The sequence below is a fragment of the Amblyomma maculatum genome, chromosome 2 (assembly GCF_055883805.1).
Source record: "Amblyomma maculatum isolate TAMU_Amacu chromosome 2, ASM5588380v1, whole genome shotgun sequence".
Classification (NCBI taxonomy): Eukaryota; Metazoa; Arthropoda; class Arachnida; order Ixodida; family Ixodidae; genus Amblyomma; species Amblyomma maculatum.
Genome location: NC_139345.1, coordinates 116,357,333 through 116,379,732, shown reverse-complemented (window position 1 = coordinate 116,379,732; position 22,400 = coordinate 116,357,333). Strand labels below are relative to the sequence as shown.

Below are 22,400 nucleotides of genomic sequence, written 5' to 3'. Positions count from 1 at the left end.
TGTGCAAGGCTAATTTCAGACTGTTGTCCATTCAGAAAAATGCAATTTCCAATAAAATAAGGTTTGCTAGTTATTCTGACAAACATCAATAGGTCTATCCAGCAGGGCTATTTCAGAATGTTTGAAAGGTAAGGGGCAAAAACACTAGAAGCTTCAAATAGTTTGCGAGTACACTATATATAACATGATTCAATTTGTAAATATACTTTAAATACTGAAGCATTCTGAACGCTGAGAAATTATGAAATTTCCTATTCACATAAAAGTGCAGGTAAACAAAATGCCAATTCCCAAATGACAACTTCCTGCACTTCCTTGTTTGGGCCGATTATAAGCTAAAAGTGTGCTAAAATAGATACACAAGGGCTAAGCAGGCTATGTTTCGTTCATACTGCATTTAAGGCAGCATTTAACGGCTGGTTTGTATCAGGCATCGCAAGGAAGGGTGGAGCTCCATGTCACATTGTAGGCTGGCAGCTCTCTCTGCTTTCAAGCAGTTTTGTTGCAGCAGGGCAGTGCCCTTGCTCCTTTGGAAATAGGCTGTTGATGCCACTCCTCACATAATGACTAAGGTATGACGTATCCGGTCGTATTAAACCACTTCGTGACAATGTTTAGTAGGTTTCTTTAGGTTGTCCTGCGAGAGTATATCAAACAGTAACGTTAAACTTAGTCACTAAACAATTATGTTATTCAAAAAACGATAGTCAGCTATTAGTCTACAAAAAGAAAACTCATTGCTGTTACTAGAGTGAGATTCGATTTGCTGGTACTTTTGGATTCATTTAGTTTGACACTGGATTCATTTAAATGACACAGGCTACACAAAATGGCATAGTGGAGGGCTCTGGATAATTTTGACATCTTGGGTTTCTTGAGTTAATTAATGCGTGGTAGGCCACACAGGCAAATCATGCTGAGGTAGGTGAAAACAAAATTTGGCTGTAGTATATGTGCTTATTTTGATAGCCATGCTCCAGAAAGAGTATTCATTTTTGTTTAAATTGCCTTCATTAATGTTTGGAACTTCGAAAATATTCAGTTCGTATGTAGCTTTTAAAAATTCATAAGCATTTTACAACCAAGAACATTATATATTTGTGAACCTCTACTTTAAACACATGCCTTCATAAAGTTTATGTAAAATCCACTGGAAACCTTCCTCACACAGCCTGACTGCTATTGCAACATGGTATACATGGCTTATGTTGTTGACGTAGCCGAACTACAGCTTTCAAATCAGCTAGCTGGGTAAAACAGAAACACAAAGAAAAGTAGGACATGGCACAAGAATATTCACCCGAGCAACCCAAACAATGCATATGCAAATGGCGAAGAAACAAAACTGAGAGCGGCACACACAACTTTCCTTCCTACCTAGGCATGCACTGGAAATATTGTTGGAGTGAATGCTCCCAGAATAAGCGTCACTGAATTATAAGCAGCTAGTGCACCATTTTCTCGTGCTTTGGCGTGTTATCTTATCACTTCCATTGAAATGCTGCTGCCTCATGCAGGATACCATTTTGCGACCTTAGGCTCAGTTATGGCAGTCAAACGCCATAACCACAAACAACTGCAACAAATTTTTCCTGTGTTTGTTTTTGCTAGTTTATAAATTACGAGCACCAACTGGCCCAACTCTCATTATTACAAGATGAAACTGCAAGTTCATGTTAAGGGGGGACATGGCTCTTAAAATTATTTTTCCAATTATTGACCAAATTTCATGAAACCTAATATTCTGATTCAGTTTATTGCACTGATTTCAAATATGTAATTGTTTTTCCAATTGGCCAATCCGCCTTTTGCGCGAGTTTTCTGCGCATGCGCGAAGCCCCAGCGGCGACTGATGAAAACACATTGAGAGGCGTCGACGGCGCTTCTCGTCGCCGCACTCATAGCCAACGCACGGGGGCTGGGGGCGCGGTACGTTCACAGCCTCGGTAAAACGATGCCAACCACCTGTGCCGCTTACGGCTGCCACTCTCGAGGCGTGCCGGGATGCAAGACGCGTTTTGTTAGGTTTCCTTCGGCGAGCCGCGACCTGCAACGGCGTGAAGCTTGGATTAGGGCAACCAGGCGTCAAGACGTGAATGGGCGACCTTGGCAGCCGACTGCGTACTCTCGACTGTGCGAAAAACACTTAGTTACAGGTATGTATAATGCATCTAAAGGAAATGTGCATGATGAAAAGTATCTACCAGAGTTTGCACCAAGCTGTAACCCACCAGTGATAGCCGCAATGAGCATTTGTTCAGCGCGTCTGCTGGCGATGTATTTTGTCGTTTGTTTTCTTTATGTGCGAAGGGGCCGGGTAGCGCAGATATCACAGGTGGCTGTGTGCGCTAGACCGTAATATTTAGCATGTTTTATCGCGACTGCCGCCTGACTAAAAAGAAGAAAAAAAGGGTGTTTGTTGTGATGCACCGCCGTTAGCGAGCCGAGTGGTTGAGCTGGTCATGAGGCTCGCGAACGGCAGTGCATTAAAACGCCGTATTTTTTTTTTCTTGTTAGTGAGGTGGCAGTCACGATAAAACATGCTAAATATTACGGCCTAGCGCACACAGCCGCCTGTGATATCTAAGCTACCTAGCCCTTTCGCACATAAAGATAAGAAGGGACAAAATACGTCGCCTTCAGGCCCCGATGCAACCGAAGCAATCACGCACCGAAGAAATCCTCATTGCAGCTATCACTGGTGCGCTACAGCCTGGATGAAAACTCCAGTAGGTACTTTTCATCATGCCTATTTCGCTTAGATGCATACATACCTGTAGTATCTGTGTTTTTGCTGCTCGGAGCATATGACGCACTTGACACTTGCACGACGCACAGTATTTTTTTTTTTAATTAAAGGCTCGCCTTCGTGCACGCCAAAGCATCCGGATTTTGTTCCTTTGGTGTACGAATTATCAGATGCACTTCGTTAGGGAGCTTGATAATCGTCGTCTTCGTCCAACCGTTTGCAACGTCAAGGAAACCGCCCGGCACAATAAATTAGTCTCCTGGAGGGTTCATGCTCGTTCACTTGCAGAGTGGATCGCTCTGGACGTAGAACAGGGTTGGTTCCTGACCGAGATGCGCATCAGATATGTAGGAGATTCACATGTGTCACCAAGTTGTTGATTCCGCAGAAATCGCGGCGGAGGCAGAAATGAACGTTGGAGATCCTTTCACAACAGAATGACCATTCTCTGCGCACCGAGAACCTTTTCACCACTGCGACCACATCCGTTCTGACTCCTGAGGCCAGAAACCGGCTACAGCTCTGAATCATCCATTGCCAGAAAAATGCAGCGCGTTTCCTGCAGGTGTGCATTCCGGCCGGGACAATGCCCTTTTCACGGGGTGTGCATGTGTGACTCTCTGCCGATCTTCGTGGATGAAATCCTATAGCTGCACGGTTGTAGATGACGCGAGGAGGAAGCGACGCCCATTGCACCATGCCGGCGCCGCGGTGACCGCATTGTGCTCGGTAACTCAAGACACCCCGCGCATATGCGCCGCTCAGTCACAGGAGACGATTCCACCTAGCTCTGCAGCATCAACAAACCCCTGGCTGCTTTGCCCTTTGAGATCCCTCTCTCTCTCTCTGCCCCCACGCTCTCCTGTCTGCCGAAAACCTGCACGCTGAGAGCGTCTCATTCTGTCACGTCGAACACGGCCCGCGCTACACGCTCTTACAATACGAAGATAGTATATGCGTACGTGCGTTATGAGTGGATTGTGAAAACGCTCTACCTTCCCCCATACTGTGTGAACATGATATGCTGCAATCACTGTCACTACTTTCCGCTACGAGGCCAAAAAAGGGGGGAAGCTTTCGCTTTCTACCAGCGTTGGCGTGGCCATTTCGTATGGTGCGCTCTCGCGTCGTCTGCTACACTGCCGCTCAATGTGTTTCCCGCCCGCTCCCGCATGATGGCGCCACATCATCGCGCAAAAGGCGGATTAGTTCAAGAGATAGTGAAATTAATTGTACAAATATTAGCAATGTTATACCAGTTCAAAGTTTTCAATTTTGCTCTAAATCAAACAGGAGGGCACCCACATTTGGAACAGTGAACTTTGAACTGCTATAACTTCGCTAATATTTGTTATATCAAAAGTGCTCCTAAAGTTGTATTCATTATGCTTTTTTTTTCTTGTAGTGCAGTTATTTTTCCATTATTCGCACAAATTATAAACAATTATTTTAATTTATCTTTTGAACTAATTGGTAAATAGAAAAAATATTTATAGATTTGAAATCAGTGCAAGAAACTGAATCAGAGATACCAGGTTTTATCAAATTCGGTCAAAAACTAGGAAAAATAGCTAAGCTGCCTGGCCAATGCTTCCCGAACATATTTATGCCAGCACTGTTCTGCCATCAAGGCGGTGCAAAAAAAGCTGCTTATAATTTATAAATAATGGCCATTAAAGTGTCCAGAATTTAGAATAAGAAATGAGAAGACGCACTTGACGGCAGGGTCAGCACCCGCTTCCAAGAGGCACTGGATCATCTTGAACGCCGAGTGCTTTGCACAGTAGTGGAGCAGTGTTGAATCTGACGAATCCACAGGACCATTCAGCAGACGGTGTTCCAAGCCATGGCTCCGCACAACCTCACCGCACGTTGCCACTGATGGAGACTCGACAGAGTTGCAACGTTCCAACTTGGCACGAGCTTCCCACTCCACAGCTTTCTCGACGACAGGCGTGGCGTCAGGGTCAGAACCGACGGGACTCAGCAGGCAGTACTCGCCCACTGGTAGAGGTGCAGAAGAGGCTACGTTAACAGACGGTGCTGTTTCGGAGATCACAGTGGTCCCTTCGTTTTGCTGAAGAATAGTATCGCATTGCTTTGCACCAGTTCCTGAGATGGCCTGCAGGATGAACATCAGTGCATCTTTGTTGGCTGCTTTGCAGGCGTTGAACAGCGCTGTCTTGAGTGCTCTGAACTCCCGCGGCACTGGGCATAAAAGGAAAAGTCAATTGAAAGAAAGCTTCTATGGCTGAAATGTACACAAGACCGTAAAGCACTTGGGTATTGAGGGAAGGAGGTTGCCCGCATTAAAGCTACTTGTGGAACCCATGATTCCTGTTATATATTTATGGGCTCCTTATAACCAAGCTTGAAAACTACTGCAGAATAGGACAGATACAGTTGATGACTGAAAATATGGACAACTGTTGTTCCAAACGTGCTTGGTTATTCAGAATTTTTCGTGGCACCGCGACATGCTCTTACAACTACAGTAATCCCTCGTTATAATGAAATCGCTTTATTCGAAATATCGTTTTATTCGAAATATCTTCCGGTCCCGACCCAAGTGCATGCATTTTAAGCCGCATTACTCGAAGTGCACGAAGAGCTTTACCTGCTTACAGCGAAGTGGCGAGCGGAGGCGTCGCCGAGCGGCAGCGTCGCTTTTGCGCATACAGCGGTAACAGCCACTGGCGATGTGTCATGCGACGCCAACGCCTGTCGTTGCCGCTAGCGCATACCGCTCAGCACGGAGCGGGTATCTAAAAACCCAAAAACGGAGCGACAGCAACCAGCAGCAATGCTTTGGCAGTCCTCAGCCGTCGCGCGGCCTGTCAACTCCGGTCGGAATCGTATCGTTGGTATCCCCCGTGATAGAATCTGCACAAAATTGATGTTTTTCTCATGATTTGCGATGCCAGAAAAGCGCGATCTCTTGGATGCTGAAGTGGCCAAAAGACCGCGTTGGCATGGGGTGCGTTCGGTGAGCAAATTTTTACCGCTGGAAAGAGCTCTTCTGGCGCTAGCACAAAAGAAAAAAAAAAGTCCGTCGTTAGCTTTCTTGCTCTTTTGACGGTGGAAACCGACGGATAGCTTTGCGAAAACACACGAATTCGAGCGTCGCAGGCCGCGAGGCCAGCGAGGCAGCGGCATTTGCGGCGCTACCGCGCTACCCAGCGTCATGCGCACCTCCCCCCAGCTCCCGAAGTGGACTCGCCTAAATTGACGGACAGCTTTCCGAAAACATCGGCGGCAAGGCAGCGTCAGCGGAATAAGCGGCGCTACCGCGCTACCCATGCGCTACCCAGCGTCCCGCGCTAGGGTGCCTCTATGCGCGCCAAGCGCGTGCGCATGGGGAGGCGGGAGACCGCGCGCATCAAGGCACCCTCTCCCGCGCACCTCCCCCCCACCTCCCGAAGTGGCTTCGCCTTCCCTCACCGAGATAGGCATCTGCGAAGTGCGCATGCACGTCGACTGTGCGATCCGTTTGAACTGCCTGCTGCCAGTTTTGAGTGCTGTCGCTGTTCCTGCCTCCTCCTGACCTCGCGAGGCCTTCCGTGCTTCATACTTCTCGGAACTCCGGTCGCCTTTCTTCCGTCTGCACACGCGAAGCCCGCCATTGCAACCGTCATCCCCAGCGTGCTCCGACGAGGACAGCGAGATGACCTGAAGGCATGACCACATTTTGAAGCTTCTGCCGTCTTCTTCGCCCGCCGCTTTCGCGCCGACGGCGCATGCATTTGGATCTGTGCTGCAGGCCACGTGGTTGCGTGTTATTCGGAATGCTACGTTAGTCTTGCCTCGCGTGTGTTCTTGTGGTCTACAGTGACAAATGGCTCCGTCAGTCTCCAGGCGAAAATTTCTGACTTTGGAGCAGAAAGTTCTGCTGATAAAAGAAGTGGAAAAAGGCCGCCGGCAGAAAACTGACATCGCGAAGGAATTTGGCATACCGCCGTCAACTTTATCAACTGTGTTGAAAAATAAGGACGCTGTGCTGGATGGCTTTGAAAAGAGCTTCTCGTCAAAGAGAAAGAGGAATCGTGATTCAAAATATCCGGAAGTGGAGGGTGCACTTCTACAGTGGCTGAAGAACGCCAGGAGCGCAAATCTCCCTGTAAATGGACCTGCACTTACTGCAAAAGCCGAAGCTCTCGCCCTCCAAATGGGGCATAAGGATTTCAAATGCAGCAATGGCTGGCTTGAGCGCTTCAAAAAACGACACGGCGTGACCTTGAAGACGATCGTTGGCAAAAGCGCAGCCGTGAGCCGTGACACTGTAGACGTATGGCGTCAACATCGGCTCCAAGCTCTACTTGAAAAATATGAAGACAAAGACATCTACAACCTTGATGAGGCAGCATTTTTCTACAAAATGCTACCGAATCGCACGTTCACGACCCCTGGCGCATCCTCATCCGGAGGAAAACAGCAAGGAGCGTGTCACAGTGCTTTTTGGTGCTAATGCAACAGGCGAGGACAAGCTTCCCTTGTTGATACTGGGAAAGGCGGAGAAACCGCGGTGCTTCCGAAATGCAACTGTTCCAAATGAATGCGTCTACAGAAGCAATAAGCGAGCTTGGATGACTGCTGCAATTTTTGAAGACTACGTGCGCCTAATGGATAGACGGTTCGGCGCAAAGAATCAGCAAGTGCTCTTCATCATTGATAATTGTCCGAGCCATGGGAAGATCGACCACCTCAAGGCGATCACTTTGGAATTTTTGCCTGCCAACACTACCGCGGTATTGCAACCGATGGATCAGGGCATCATTGAGACCACCCGGAAGCTGTACCGTAAGGCTCTTTTGCAACGCATGCTCACAGCGTATGATGCCAGCAAGAGTTACAGCATTGATTTGCTTGGTGCGATCCATTTGCTAAACTTTTCATGGAAAGAACTTGCACCTTCGAAGATCGCCAACTGCTTTGCGCACGTCGGCTTTTCCCGTGCCGCCGTCACCGACCCGGACGATGACCAGCCTGACGATGACCAAATTTGCAGCGATTTGTACGAGGCTGTACATAAAATTGCTGGCGAAGAGGTAGACGGTGACTTCGACACATTCGCGTTGGCTGACGCGGCTGCTCCCGTGGTCGCTCCAGCGACGGACGCGGAAATAATTGACGCTGTTGGTGGCCCCGCCGAGGACGAAGAGCCACGTGAAGTGCCAACTATGGTGCAGACACGGGAGTACCTACGCCTGCTACGAAATAAGGTTAAATGTATGGGCGGCGACCACGGCCTCGTGCAGAGCTTGTTCAAATTAGAGCAGGGGTTGCTTGCGCCCGGTAAGAACTTCAAGCAACCAAAGCTCACTGCTTTTTTTTGCACATGAATAAAGTTTTGATTCGCTGAAAATATTTATTTTGACTTGCTTGCAGTTTTGGTGCAATTAAAGCCCGACTGGTCAAGACTTTGTCAAGTGGTCGCGTATATCGAAATACCGCTTATAACGAATTTTTTCGCTGTCCCGCTGATTTCGTTATAACGAGGGATTACTGTAAATGTATGTGAGCTCTCGAAATTTCTGGTGCATCACAAGTGATTTTTCTATTTTTTGGACTTCAATCACATTCGACACGGCACCACTGCCAATACTCAAGCCTCTATATAACATTTATTGTGGAATGTCATTACACCAGGCTTCAAGGGGGTCGAAAATGTGATCCCACAAAGCAAATTTTAAGCTAGAAATACGGGGCCCTGTGCGCAGTGCAACGCAGTAGTTGCAGATATGACCTCGCCACCGCTTTTTCGAGGATCCTTCATTGCACGGCAAATGATGACTATGCGGTAAAGCATCCTTAAAACGCGACAGTTCAGCGAATTCGCACTGGCAAATTCGCTTTCGCGTCTGGACCTCATCTAAGCCAGTGCACGTTTGCCCGCCAGGTGCTGACAGCAGTACAGCCATCGAACGACGATTGCTGCCCGATGTCTTAGTAAATATTACCGTCAATCATGAGACTTGCTAGTGACCCCTTCCTGCACCATAGTGGCAAGCAGAAGTTCGTATAAAGTAATATTTTCTAAACAATTTGTTTTTTCGGACTGCCCGAATTTTCGGACGTTTTTGTGGTCCCTAGAGAGTCTGAAAAATTGGCCTCTGACAGTAAATTATTCAAATAATCATGACGGCATTAGAGCATCTGGGAAGACAACGTTGGGGCTTCCTAAAGAAATGCTTTATTGGGCTGCCCTTGTGCTTGCTGACTTAAGCTTGCAAGGAAAGGAACAATCTGGTGGCAGCAATGGCGGTCGTCAAACTATAGAATGCACACTTCATTCAGGAGCACTCAGTTAAGAGACTGCAAAGAAGCATTAAGATAAACCCACCAAAGGCACCAAAACAATCTTGAATAACAAGTAAAGTCGCGTATAGCTGCTGTCATTCAATATAAACCTTGGCGCATCTTGCGCTACAGGGAAAGTGATAATATTGCGCCTGGTAGTGTTGAGCATGAAAAAAACAAAAAGCTTTCCAGCTTTTTTTAATTAGAAGACAAAAATGAACAACGATAAATAGATTTTAATGTCATTCTCACCTGGCTTCTCAGCATGTTCTCCATCCTTGCGGTCACCTTTTTTTCTTTTGCGCTTCTTCTTGCGAGGTTTCCTTGTTCCGGCAAACTCTCTCAAGTCACCGAGGTCAATGACTTCAGTGGACACTTCCCAGTTCACAGTGGCATCGGAACCGGATCCAGAGTCATCTTCTGTCTTATCCTCTGGGAACTCCAAGGTCCCTAAGTATGAGAGAAAGGCAAAAATATTTTATTAACCTCAGAGACAGTGAAGCAGTTAGGCTATCTTTACATTGCACAATAATGACAGAACTGAAAGGCACAAAAATGAAATTAATGAATAAATCCCTAATCCAGTCCGTACTAGAATATGGTTATCCAGCACGAGGTTTGGACAAACAATGCAAAATTAATCAAACTGAGGCAGGAGAATGTGATCTGCTTCACGTGCTGCCAGTTCAATAACAATGTTTCACCTTCCACAACATTTTCATCTCTAGCTTTGTAACTGCTCTTGGTTAGACGACACACTGAATACTGAAGTTTGTGCATTCTGTTATTAACACTTCTTGCCAAATTTCTTCAAATAATTAGTTAATTGTCTAAAGCCTGCTAGATCATCTAAATCTGGAAGTCACCACTGGCTAAACATCAAGCACTATTTTGCCAGCATGAACACTTTTATATACTGCTGAAATTTCTTTTCATCAACTTGCTCACTGACTGACTGAGTAAAAAACAAGCCAATATATAAGGTTAATTATAAAACGTCTTGATATCTCTCCATTTTCTTCTTTTATCCTTTCTTTTCTGGGGCAGTTTCGATGTCCACAGAGTCATTTGTCATTGAACTCAATAGGAACCACTAGGCTCAGTAGTATTCAGGAGAAGCCAACTTTATGTAAGCCTTGGAGCCATGAGAGAAAGCATGCAGCACACAGAAAAAAAAGAGAAGTAAAGCTGTCTACAAGCATGAAAAGTAGGCGGTGTGGTCCGTTCAGGAATTAAAGGAGAGTAAAAGTGCAGCGAGAAATAGGGAAGGGAAGAAATGACCGAGCATTCACAGCACTGTGCAGCACGAGGCAGCAGTGGCAAGAACTGAAGGCGCGGCATGTGCGATTTTGCAGAACTTAACTGCCGCGCGCATTTCTCATCAATTGCCTTCATACCGACAGGAACAGTAGAAGATGACACCATGTTCATGCAATGCTTTGGTTTTCACATGAAATCAAACTCAGTTGTATTCATAGCCACGTTGCCCTCACGCTTAAGAAGTACTTCCACAAGATGTAAACAAAAAATCTTATAACTGAAAAAGAAAAAAAATGGGATGAAGAGACGATAAGAGAGAAATGGAAGGTATCCGAGAGTGCTTTTTTATTAAGCAACAAGACGTGTTCAGTAAGTAGCTATTTAGTTACCGAATGGCAACTTAGAACCATGTTATCACCAACCACTGATTAGTAAAGACCTTGGTATAGTAAAGATTTTTGCCAGTCCCACTGACTTTACTATAAAGGGGTTCTAATGTACTACTTTTGCCAAGCCGATCAAAGCAGAATGAATAGCTTGCATTTCAACCAGTACAGACATGCACCCAGTGAATGTGTATTGAGACATAAGACATTTTGTTTCAAGGCTATCCCCAGACATGGCTCCCAAAGCTCTCATGGCCTTGCTAGTTTTGCACTGCGTGCCTTTGCCACCATGTAACATGCCAGAATATGGGAAAAAACCGTGATCAATCTGGGTGTGTTGCAGAGGCACAATTAGAATGCTGTTTGAAGAAGCAAGCTTTCTACTCTTCGCAAATGGCAGGCAGGCCCCAAAAACGTACTGTGCCTAAGCAGCACTTGTCCTTGCACACAAGAAAGATAACATCATCAACAGCACTATTAGCTGGGTTGTGGTGCCACCTGTTATGAGCACCAGAATCAAAGCAGTTCCTTTCGCGGCATAAGACAACCAGATGACTACCATCACTTAGGTTCATTTCTGTGGAAGTTGTCTCATGGCATTATTTTTGTACGGCAAAAAATAGATAAGTCATGATTATGCAGGTGGAAAGCCGATATACTGAGCCCGGTTTAGCTGTGCCAAGCTTCTCTAGACTTTAATGGTAAAAGACAACAACAAGGAAATGCCATTCTTACAACTCACCGACACGCAGATCTTTTGGTGCTTGCACGTTGCTCGGTAGGACAGGCAATGAAGAATGTAGAGGGTCCTCAGCAATAGAAACATTTTCAAGTTTTGAACAGATATCACTGTCAGCCACTGCCACTGCCGATGATTTAGCAGCATCTGGTCCTGCTTCCACAGATTTCCCAGATTTCTTGGTCCCGATATTGAGCTTAGGTGAAACTGGGATGCGTCCTTTCAGCTGTGCCTCACTGCCTGGTGAAAGCAAAAAGAATAGCAATAATAAGCTATGGATTTACCATAACAAAGGCTACAGTCACATAAAACAAACTTCACCACACTTTGTGCCATGAGCAAGCTTCCACAAGCGTGCTTTCCCATATAAGCAACATTTCCCAAGACAAGATGGTGTGGTTCTATATAAAAGAAGTGCGAGTGTTGCAGAACAGGTTAGCCAGATTAGCACAATGAAGTTTACTTGACTGGCAATGCTCGCGTCAGAGCTGTCCTCTTCGTAAACTGCTCACTTCAGTGCAATCGCTGTCTTTATCGCTTCCCGATACAAAATAAACATCAGTATCTGATGACGAAGAAAAACTTCTTTTTTCGGGCTGACGGATCAGCCGAGCATGCGTCGCCGCCACCGGATGCCATGTTTTCACTCAACCATGCTTCTCGCAAAGAAGAAAACAAAATCATCAAGCAAGTGCTTCCATCTGGCGTAGAAAAAAACAAAACTATCAAGCAGGTGCTTCCATCTGGTGACAGAAACCAAAAAGAAGCTGCAGATGAGCGTTTCTTGTCCTGGACACTCAAGAGGAGAAACTGTTCAGGGAGGACGAGCTGGGCTCGTCCAAAACACTTTGGGGACGGCTTTGCTTGGACGAGCTGCGCTCGTTCCAAACATTCAAGGGGTTAAGGTATTGTTGTAGCTACAGCAAAAAAGCAGCAGCTCCAATAGTGTCAGTTCCATAACTATTGCTGTGCTACGCACATTCTACAACACAAGGTGCCAGCTTCTTCTTCAGTGACAGGTATTGCACACAGAGCAAGTTGTGGCCCAGCAGCTAGTCTGACGTAAGGTTATAATACACCATAAATAAGCCAGTACATAATTAATAGCCAAATAGGCTCTCACTGCTTACCGAAGCACTCCACAGTGCACAGCATGTGGTGAACCCGCTTCACCTCCTTGTAGGTGGCCCGATTAGTGGGGAACGGGATCGGCCGCATCCGTGGGTCGGACTTGCGAAAAGGTGGATTCTTTCCCGAAAACAGCACCGCCCGGTTCGCCCCTGGGGCACGGTAGAACACAGCCGAGCACTTCTGGAGCTCCTCAGACCATGACTGAAGGAGGTCCTGAATGTCCTGGATGGACAAAATAAACATGGGTAGGAATGGGCAGTATGTCAGCAGTGCTAAGAGAGATATAATGGACAGAGAAGTGCTGGCAGTTGTCAAGCAAGGAAGGGGCCACATATGATGGCCGCACAGAAAGCTTGTATTGACAGAAGTATACGCAGTGGTTTCAAGTGCTGGCACAAAAAAATAAGAGTATTTTTTGGAGGGTGAGTTACCAGAACGGATAATTTTTAGCTGCAAAGTGAATATGAATGATGAATAGAACAGAGTGGAATAGAAAAGGCAACAAATAAAGAAGCAGGAATTGGGCAGCAATAACTTTTTACAACTATCTGACAACAATAGCTGTCAGTGAAAGAAAGTCTGTCACAGTTAGACTCATTGCTCACATGAAAAAGCTAGTTTACTGAAAGCTGTCATGATGCATTGTACGGGTATACCTCCTTATTAACTCTTTCGCTACCGCGCCATAGGCCATCAGACATATATGTCCGACGATTTGAAAATGCCGCCAAACAAAAATTGAAGCCAGTTTTCACGGACAAGCTGCGCCATCTAGTTTGTTTTTCTGCAACTAACTCGTTTTCAGTTTTGTTTTCTGCATTTCTAACGTGAGGGGGCGCCGCGAAAGCTGGAACTTTGACAGGGCATAGGAGCGTCGGTCCGCGACCATGGCGTCCGTTTCGCTCCGCGCTCGCCAAAAGCAGAAGCCAAAACCGAGCACGTCTGCTGCTTCTGATGCCGCTTTTTGCGATGAGAGCAGCAGTGATGAGTCTGAGAATGACGTACAAACGTCAGATTTCAGCTCGGACAGCGACACTTCGTCTCAGAGGCCACGCCCCCATTCCACCCATAGAGCCCATTCGCCACCAACCGAAAAAAAAAGGAGAAAAGGAGGAACTGCAAGCTCTGCTATCAGAAAACAAAAGCAGAACTCAGAACAAATGTTATGTGCAGCACATGCCAGATATACCTCTGCTTCACTTCCTCACGTGACTGCTTCTCAGAGTGGCACAGCTCTCATGACCCTTGACTTGAAAGGCCATGAAAAGTGTAGTGATTTTTTCACAAAGCTGAGACTTGCAGGAATGACAGCTACGAACATGTGCAGCAGTTTGTATATTTCAGTTTTTTTTCTAATCAAGTTTGGGCTCAGTGTCGCCGCTTATTTGTGTTTTGCTTGTCTTCTTTTTTTGTGTTCTCATCATATATAGAAAATAAACTTTCAAAATCTATGGGACACGCAACTCTGGATTTTGTTTTATTCGAAAGTGTAAATAATAAGCTACAATTTGGTACATTGCGATGCGCAATCCATTGGGCGTTTCTTGAAGAAATAATTTTTGTTTCCAGACACCCAAAATCGGCCATTTTTCCGCGGTAGCGAAAGAGTTAAGGAATCATGTCCCGTTTATTAATGGTTATTGTTAATGGTCAAGTAGGGTACTGGAAAATCCTAAACCAAACTCCCCCCTGCAAAACAAATAGAAGAGCAGCAACCAGAGATGCAATGCTAGTGGGATCATTCCTTCCGTACACCCTTGAGAAGCCTGATTACAATGTGCCAGTTGTGAGATGTTGCCCGAAATGCAGCACTGGCTGTGTGGGCTTCAGCCCGCACAGCCGGCTTAGATCTTATGTTTCAGTTTTATCGGACTGCAAGCCCCATGCAAGCCTCAACCACCGAAACACTCTCACGAACAGCGAAGGTATGAAGACGAAACTCCACTGTTAGGCGCCCCAGCATGCCCTCTTCACTGCACACGGTGCAGTTAGTGGACCAGCATCGAGCCCAACACTTCTGTCATAAGTTCTTTTTAGCCCAAGATGAATATTTTTTAGGTTTTGACAAAAATTGACTATGATCAAAGCAGTTGCCGCGCAAGAACTGCAACAGCGCATATGGGCACAACTTTGCCCCCTTACACTTACCTCCATAACCCGAGACGCTTCTGTGCGCATGTGCATGCTGACATAAAACGAGATTACTGGGGACAGTAAGGCTTACAACCAGTTGGTGACTACATTGTAACTAAACACACCGAATGGCCGTGACACAGTGGCAAAACAGCAAATACTATTTGGAAACTATTTGAAATTAGAACCCCTCTATAGTAGTCACTGGGACCAGCAAGAACCTTTACTATATCAGGGTCTTTACTATATCAGTTGTTGGTGATGACGTAGTCCAGAAGATGCTGTCTCGTAATTAAATGCTTACTTACTGAATTCGTTTCATTGCTGAAAAAAAAAAAAAAAATCTCTAACATACTTTCCATCTTTCTCTTATCATCTCTCTGTGCCATTTTTTCAGTTATAAGATTTTTTTGTTTACATCTTGTGGAAGTACTTGTTAAGCATGAGGGCAACGTGGCTACGAATACAACCGAGTTTGATACTAAGTGAAAACCAAAGCCTTGCAAGGCCACAGTGTCATCGTCCGCTTTTTCAGTCTTTTAAAAGGCAATAAATGAGAAATGAGCGCAGCAGTCAAGTACTGCTAAGCCGCACACGCCTCCAAGTCTTGCCATCGCTGTCACGTTCTTCGTGTTGCACAGTGCAGGAAATATTTGGCAGTTTCTTTCCTTCCCTATTTCTCGATGTACTTTTACTGTCTTTTACTTTCTGAAAGGACTGCGCCGCCTCCTTTCGCGTTTGTAGACAGCCTTCCTTTCTTTTTTTTCCCCTACGCGCTGCATGCATTCCCTCATGGCTCCAAGGCCTACATAAAGTTGGCTTCTCCTGAGTGCTGCTAAGCCTGGTGGCCATTTAAAAAAACTTTTTTTTTTTCTCTCCAGAAAACAAATTTTTTCGCGATTTTAGGTAGCGCGCGTGCGGCGGTGTTAATTCGAAGAAAGTCGTAGCTGCGGCCAGACGCACTTTACTAAAACCAATTTTTACTAAAAATGTCTTTACTATAAAGGGGGAACAATGTAGTCTTCTATGGAAAATGAACTGAGACTTCAGCTTCCCTTTACTATATTCGAGTTCACTATAGCGGGGTTCTACTGTATTCGCACACCCTTGCTTCATAAAAGCATTAAAATACAGCATTGAACAATAATTACTCTGGTAAAAGATACAACGAGCACGTAATGACTACTGTCTATCGAGCCAATAATGCCACCTGTCCCGAGCTGTTCAAAGAATCTCTGACGCTATTAATACAAAAGTGCAAAATAGCACAGGCTTTTTCTACCATGCAATCTCACCTTGTGGGGGACCTAGGACGAGTATAAAAAATTCTAAATCAAAGCATTGCAGTAAAGCAGGGCCAATCTAATTACAGTTGCCCATGAATGCAATGGACACAGTTACACAGAGCGCAGGTTAACATGACAACTGATGAAGGTACAGTGAATCTGCCTGGTAAATATGTTGTGTAAATATGTTGCCTGAAAGTTTTTATCGAACACTGATCAATACTGGACATCTAGGAACATAAGCAATGTGTGTAAAGTTTGTCAACCAAAAACAGTGCAAATTCTGTGCAGAAGTGTGTGATACTGACAACCAAAAAACCAACGTAGATTGCTGAAGCAGATGTAGGTTGCCCATGAAAAGTAAGAATTCATATGTTGTTTGGGATACTTAGCGTGTTCTAATTGGTAAGCGTACAGCACTTTTCCCCTTTCTGTGAAGGAACTGCCAGTGAGTACATGATTATCAACTCCTATTTAGTATGTCAGAAGGATTGATTGTGGAAGGTACAGTGTTAAAACAGATGAAGGATCAGAAGGAAGAAGACCACACAGATGAGCGCTTGTCTGTGTGGTATCCTTTCGTTATGTCTTTCGCCTGTTTTCGTGCTGTACCTTCTATAACGAACCAGTACCAATCTCACCAACTTGCCCCAACTATCCATCCTTCTTCAATGTCAGCAGAAAAATTATACTCTGAAGAGGCCTGACCTGCCCTGCATGACCTTACATCAGCAGGTTAATCAAGCTTTTGAACACAGCTTCTATCATTAGCAGTGAATAAAAACGAAAAGTAAAATGTGTACATTTAAAGAATATAAGTTTTCACTAGCTTTTTCAGAAAAACTAAATACTCTAGCTTGCTTTGTCATCTTAAAGGTCCAAACACACAAGTTTATTAACCTCAAAGACAGTGAAGCAGTTAGGCTATCTTTACATTGCACCATAATAACAGCACTGAAAGGCACAAAAATGAGATTAATGTATAAATCCCTAATCCAGCCCATACTAGAATATGGTTATCCAGCACGAGTTCTGAACAAACAATGCGAAATTAATCAAACTGAGGCAAGAGAATGTGATCTGTTTCACGTGCTGCCAGTTCGATAAAAATGTTTCCCCTTCCACAACATTTTCATCTCTAGCTTTGTAACTGCTCTTGGTCAGCACAAGTTCTGAACAAACAATGCGAAATTAGAGAATGTGATCTGCTTCACGTGCTGCCAGTTCGATAAAAATGTTTCACCTTCCACAACATTTTCATCTCTAGCTTTGTAACTGCTCTTGGTCAGCCCGAGTTTTGAACAAACAGCGAAATTAATCAAACTGAGGCAAGAGAACGTGATCTGCTTCACGTGCTGCCAGTTCGATAAAAATGTTTCACCTTCCACAACATTTTCATCTCTAGCTTTGTAACTGCTCTTAGTCAGCCCGAGTTCTGAACAAACAATGCGAAATTAATCAAACTGAGGCAAGAGAATGTGATATGATTCACGTGCTGCCAGTTCAATAAAAATGTTTCACCTTCCACAACATTTTCATCTCTAGCTTTGTAACTGCTCTTGGTTAGACAACACACTGAATAGTTTGTGCATTCTGTTATTAACTCTTCTTGCCAAATTTCTTCAAATAATTAGTTAATTGCCTAAAGCCTGCTAAATCATCTAAATCTGGAAGTCACCACTGGCTAAACATCAAGCACTATTTTGCCAGCATGAACACTTTTATATACTGCTGAAATTTCTTTACAAATACAAAAATTCTCTTCCTGGTTTTATTTGTCATCGTCCTTTAAGCGTGCTTTTATTGGCTATTCAATAGATCGAGCTCTTTGAGTACTGTTTGTGTTGTTCACATTCTCTCTACTATTTGCCAATGGTCTGTTCCTTGTTGTTAGATATTATGCTTTTCACACCAACTCCTGCCACAGCCCGATTAGGCTGCAAGTATTTAAAAATTAAAATAAACAAACATTTAAAATGTGACGTCCCAGTGACGTCAACTTTCTCACTGACTGACTGAATGAAAAACAAGCCAATATATAAGGTTCATTATAAAATGTCTTGATATCTCCCCATTTTCTTCTTTTAACCTTTCTTTTCTGGGGCAGTTTCCATGTCCACCGAGTCATTTGTCATTGAACTCAATAGGAACCAGCTGGTACCCCATGGCAGCTTTCAGTCAACACAGAACCCTGCGTTAGCCTTCGGCATCTTAGCCAAAGTAAAATTTCACTGTAGTTGGCCTTTAAGATATCACCAAGTTCATTCAATAAATGTACTGTGTCCTAGCAATACTCATTTTTATTTTTTTTGCTAGCTTGGAGGATTTGAAAACCCCATTAGTTTAAATATTTTCCGTCGTTCCAATGGCTTAGAATTGCTCATCTGCTGGTTGAAATTACAGCTCTACATAGTACTTCAGATGTAAACAAGCTAATCCCACTTTTGCTGCATGTCAGCTCCTTGAGATCACAACAGTGGCAGCTTTGAACACAAAAAACAGCCTGGATGGTCACTGGTTTGTGGTTTCCCCTGTGACAGCGTTACAAGAGCGTAGCTTCCAATTTTGCTGTTTCAACTCCTCCACCAACTCTCGCCTACCTCCACCCCATCTTCAAGTTAAACAGGTAAAGGTACAGGACAATTAAGAGAGACACAGCGCTATCTGTGACTGCATCCAAAGGGCAACCATACTTTAAAAACAGACCCTTGATGAACCAAGACTCACCCTGACTAGTGTCATCTCATTGTACCGCCGAAGACTGGCACCAGCAGACTTGGGCTGCATGCCTTTCTGCTTGCTGTCCCGGCCAGACTGGGAGCCACCTTGCTTGGCACGCACGGTGTAAGTGTGGAATGTCTTGTGCAGCAGTGGTTCCGACCTGGACAGAATGTGTTACCAATGATCCCCATCCTCGGTATGTGCAACCCTTGTCTTATTGGTGCTTACTTCTTTTTAACGTTTCCTCTCTTAAATAAATAAAAAAAAGAAAGCACTATCTACAATCCTTGACAAGAAAGAATATTAAGGCCTAGTACCACTGTGATGGCTGGTGTCTGCCAATCTCATAAAACGTTTTCCCCCTTTCTCCCTTCCACCCTAACAAACAAACACTTGGAACCAAGGCTTCAAGTTAGCAATTCCCAGCAGAAAGCAATGCATGTGCAACTGCAGGCGTTATTTTTTTTCTTCCTCTTTTTCATCACCAGAATGATTCCAAGGAAGCATCTTTTCCCTGGGTGTTAACTTTTATTATTTACACTTGCAAAAGTTCATTCGACCACAGCTGAAGCAAACCGTAAGAAACGAGAAAGAATCAACAAGGGCTTCTAACATTCATTAGGAAATAAGTCATGAAATGACAAGCTGTAATTAGGTGCACTGTTGATGCCACAAATGCCTGCTCACTGAAAATCACTGAATATGAAATGGCTGCACCCTTCTCAATTTCTACATACATGACACCTCAACCACATACCAGCAGTTGGCTGTTTGTCACCAGGTGTAGAATATGCCTCAGCTACGAATGAAACAAATGTTCAGAGCTCCATGAATATCATAACTGCAAAAAATGAGGGCATAAAGCAAAGTGATGCCAAGCTATGATTGACTTTGTCAAGTTAGGCCAATGAGTGGTGCCACGAGGGAGAAGGAATGCAGGAAATGAATCCTCAGCACACGCAAGAATTCTGACTGCTGCTCTTGATGCTCAGCGCTACCATTATATCACGGACGCATTTCCAGAGCCCAGTCACATCCACGAGGGCCAGCACAGTCTGCGTTTGGTTAGTTGCGTAGCCCCGTTCAATAAACTTAGCCACAGTCAGTTTAGTTCAAAACCAAGCTACAATATGTCTGCCACATAGTTTACATCATTATCCAAGAGTTACAGTTCTCTGTAACACTGCATCCCTTGCCAAAGCTGTTGTTTCAGGCAAAGCCCCAAAAACAGATATATTGCTGTAATTTTGACAGCATTCAAATTATGCGCAGCATTCGCTCATTCAGTTTAGCTTCAAATGTGGTTCATAAGATACCTCAAGGACTGAAAAAACACAACTATCATTTACTACTAAAGCACTTGTATACAATGAGAGATCTACTCAAAAGCAGGTCTATAAAGTCTGTCTGTGGAAGCAGCTTTTTCGAATTGTGCCACATGGACTCTCTCGAGTGCTGACCCTCCCCACACCATTCTAGCATGCCCTGCTGCCTGGTCAGCTCTCTGGTGGCTAGCCACAGCCATGAGTGCCCCAGCAAGAGAAAGCAGTACCCGTTGAACACCGCCGCCGCAAAGTGTCCGCCGCCTACCATGAGTACTGCCCACTGCATCTGCCGCGGGACGTCCCCAATTGCCGAAATCAACTGTGCACAGGTCTCTGGGGCCGCCTGCAGAAAATGGTCACAGGAAAAACGTGTACTAAACGTCCTACAGCAAACTCACAATAATTCAAACAAATTTCAATGCTATGGCTGCCAGGTATATTTTCCAATGCATTTTAAGTGAGCCACCTAATTCATACCACTGTTCAGCTTAATTCAAACAATTTGCTTTGCTACAACCCTCCCACCCTGTGAAAGAGCTATGACCACAGTTGGATACATCAGGTTCGCAGCCCCGAAAAGAACTACAGATTCCGCCCTCCAACCGATTATCCAACTGCAGTTAGAAAGGCACGGCAATGTTGAGGTCCAATTGGCACTTCAAACAATTAGAAGCACTTCTTTGCAGTGTAGTTCCGTTTTATGAGATTCGCCACCAACCACAGTGACAGCGACTATTATGCTCTGTACAACTAGGGTTTTCTAGGAGTACATTAAAGGAGAGAACTAAAAACAAAATATCGAAATATGAGTGCCCGTTCCTCTGTCATAGCCGGCAAGTTGCCCAACCAGAAACACTGTTAATACAGTCAAGCCCACTTATAATACAGTCGAACCCGGATATATCGAACTCGAAGGGGATCGCGAAATAGTTCGATATATCGATAATTCGATATACAGAAATCGGCTTGTGATGGCACTTACGATGCGAAAAAAACGATACCGTATTTGTCGCGTAATCAACCCACTCGCATAATGAACCCACCTTCCACTTTTGCACCCGAGAATTTGAAAAAAAAAAAAAAAAATGCGTTAAGGCCAGCTCGCTCACATGCAAGCGACTGAGCGATCTCAGCGATCTCAGCGACGAGCGGCAGCGACAGAGCGAAAATTTTCAAACTTGTTGGAACTGCGTCGGCCACCGCGGCAGCTCAAAACAAGGTTTCTGTGTCACCGTGGCCAGAAATCGCGAGCATTTTCGCTTGCATGTCGATGGCGCGCGTCAGTCCGTTTCGGTCCTCTCGTCCACAGCTCATTGGCAGCGTGCCAAGATGCTGCGCTGCGATAACGTCAGGGCGCGTTTATCTTTTGATAGCTCCTGCGGTGGCGGGGAGCGAACTTGGCAGAGTGCCCGTGATGGCTTGATTGCACAAGCCTGGTTCGATTTATCACGCCGCGCTTGGGGCGGGTGTCATGATCGCAGCAGCTGACCGCGTGCTTTCGCTGATTCATACATGCAAGGATAAGCGATAAAAATAAATGAACAAAATAAGCATCCCCGAAAAAAAAAAAAATGAAAAAAAAAAAAACCGCCGCTTCTTAACGTTTGCTGCCGTGCCGCCGCACGCACAGGGTTCGCAACACACGCTGGAGAAAGCGTCCGACGTCTGTCAAACGGGCTGAGCTGCTTGGCGCATGTGTTGCGCGTGCTGAAGGAGAGAGCTCAGCAAAAGAATGGGCACACCCACGCACATGGCTTGCAAATGTCATGTGTTGGCGCGCGGGAAACGACAACTGCAGATGCGCGCGCCTTTGGGGAATGGGCGCGGCGCTGCCCAGACCAGCCGTCGCCGAACTGTCCCCTCTCATTCCTTCCGCGCGTGGCTTGAAAACGTCACGCGGCCTTCCGCGCGTGGCTTGAAAATGTCACGCGGTAAACGGCTAAGGGTGATGAGGTCGTCTTTGGGGAAGGCACACTTTTCAGTGCGTGGTGCGGAGTTCGATATATCGAACGACCGGTGAAATTGAGTTCGATATATGACGCGGCTTTCCTATACTTTTACATAGGATTTTCAAGGGGTTATTTCGTGAGTTTGATATAACCAAAATTCGATATATCCGGGTTCGATATAACCGGGTTTGACTGTAATAGCGCTTTGAACAATATATACTTTTACATGGGATTTTCAAGGGGTTATTTCGTGAGTTTGATATAACCAAAATTCGATATATCCGGGTTCGATATAACCGGGTTTGACTGTAATAGCGCTTTGAACAATATATTGGATATAAGAATGGACAGTCATAACACAGTCAGCTTTGCCATGTGTTCTCTATGGTAAAATAACCCACGTATAATGATATTGTAACAGTAG

The 22,400-nt window shown here is 45.1% G+C and overlaps 1 protein-coding gene across 2 annotated transcripts in view; it reads right to left on the bottom strand.

Annotated features, from left to right (window-relative positions):
• LOC146199641 (tRNA endonuclease ANKZF1-like) overlaps positions 1-22,400 on the bottom strand; it is a 45,695-nt gene that overhangs the window by 5,781 nt on the left and 17,514 nt on the right. For both annotated transcript variants that reach the window (XM_084595162.1, XM_084595161.1), the window contains exons 7-12: positions 20,255-20,370; positions 18,709-18,862; positions 12,562-12,784; positions 11,435-11,671; positions 9,299-9,496; positions 4,465-4,957 (exon numbers count right to left, since the gene is read on the bottom strand). In XM_084595162.1, coding sequence (XP_084451288.1) covers positions 4,465-4,957; positions 9,299-9,496; positions 11,435-11,671; positions 12,562-12,784; positions 18,709-18,862; positions 20,255-20,370 — 1,421 coding nt within the window. The remainder of the gene's footprint in view (positions 1-4,464; positions 4,958-9,298; positions 9,497-11,434; positions 11,672-12,561; positions 12,785-18,708; positions 18,863-20,254; positions 20,371-22,400) is intronic.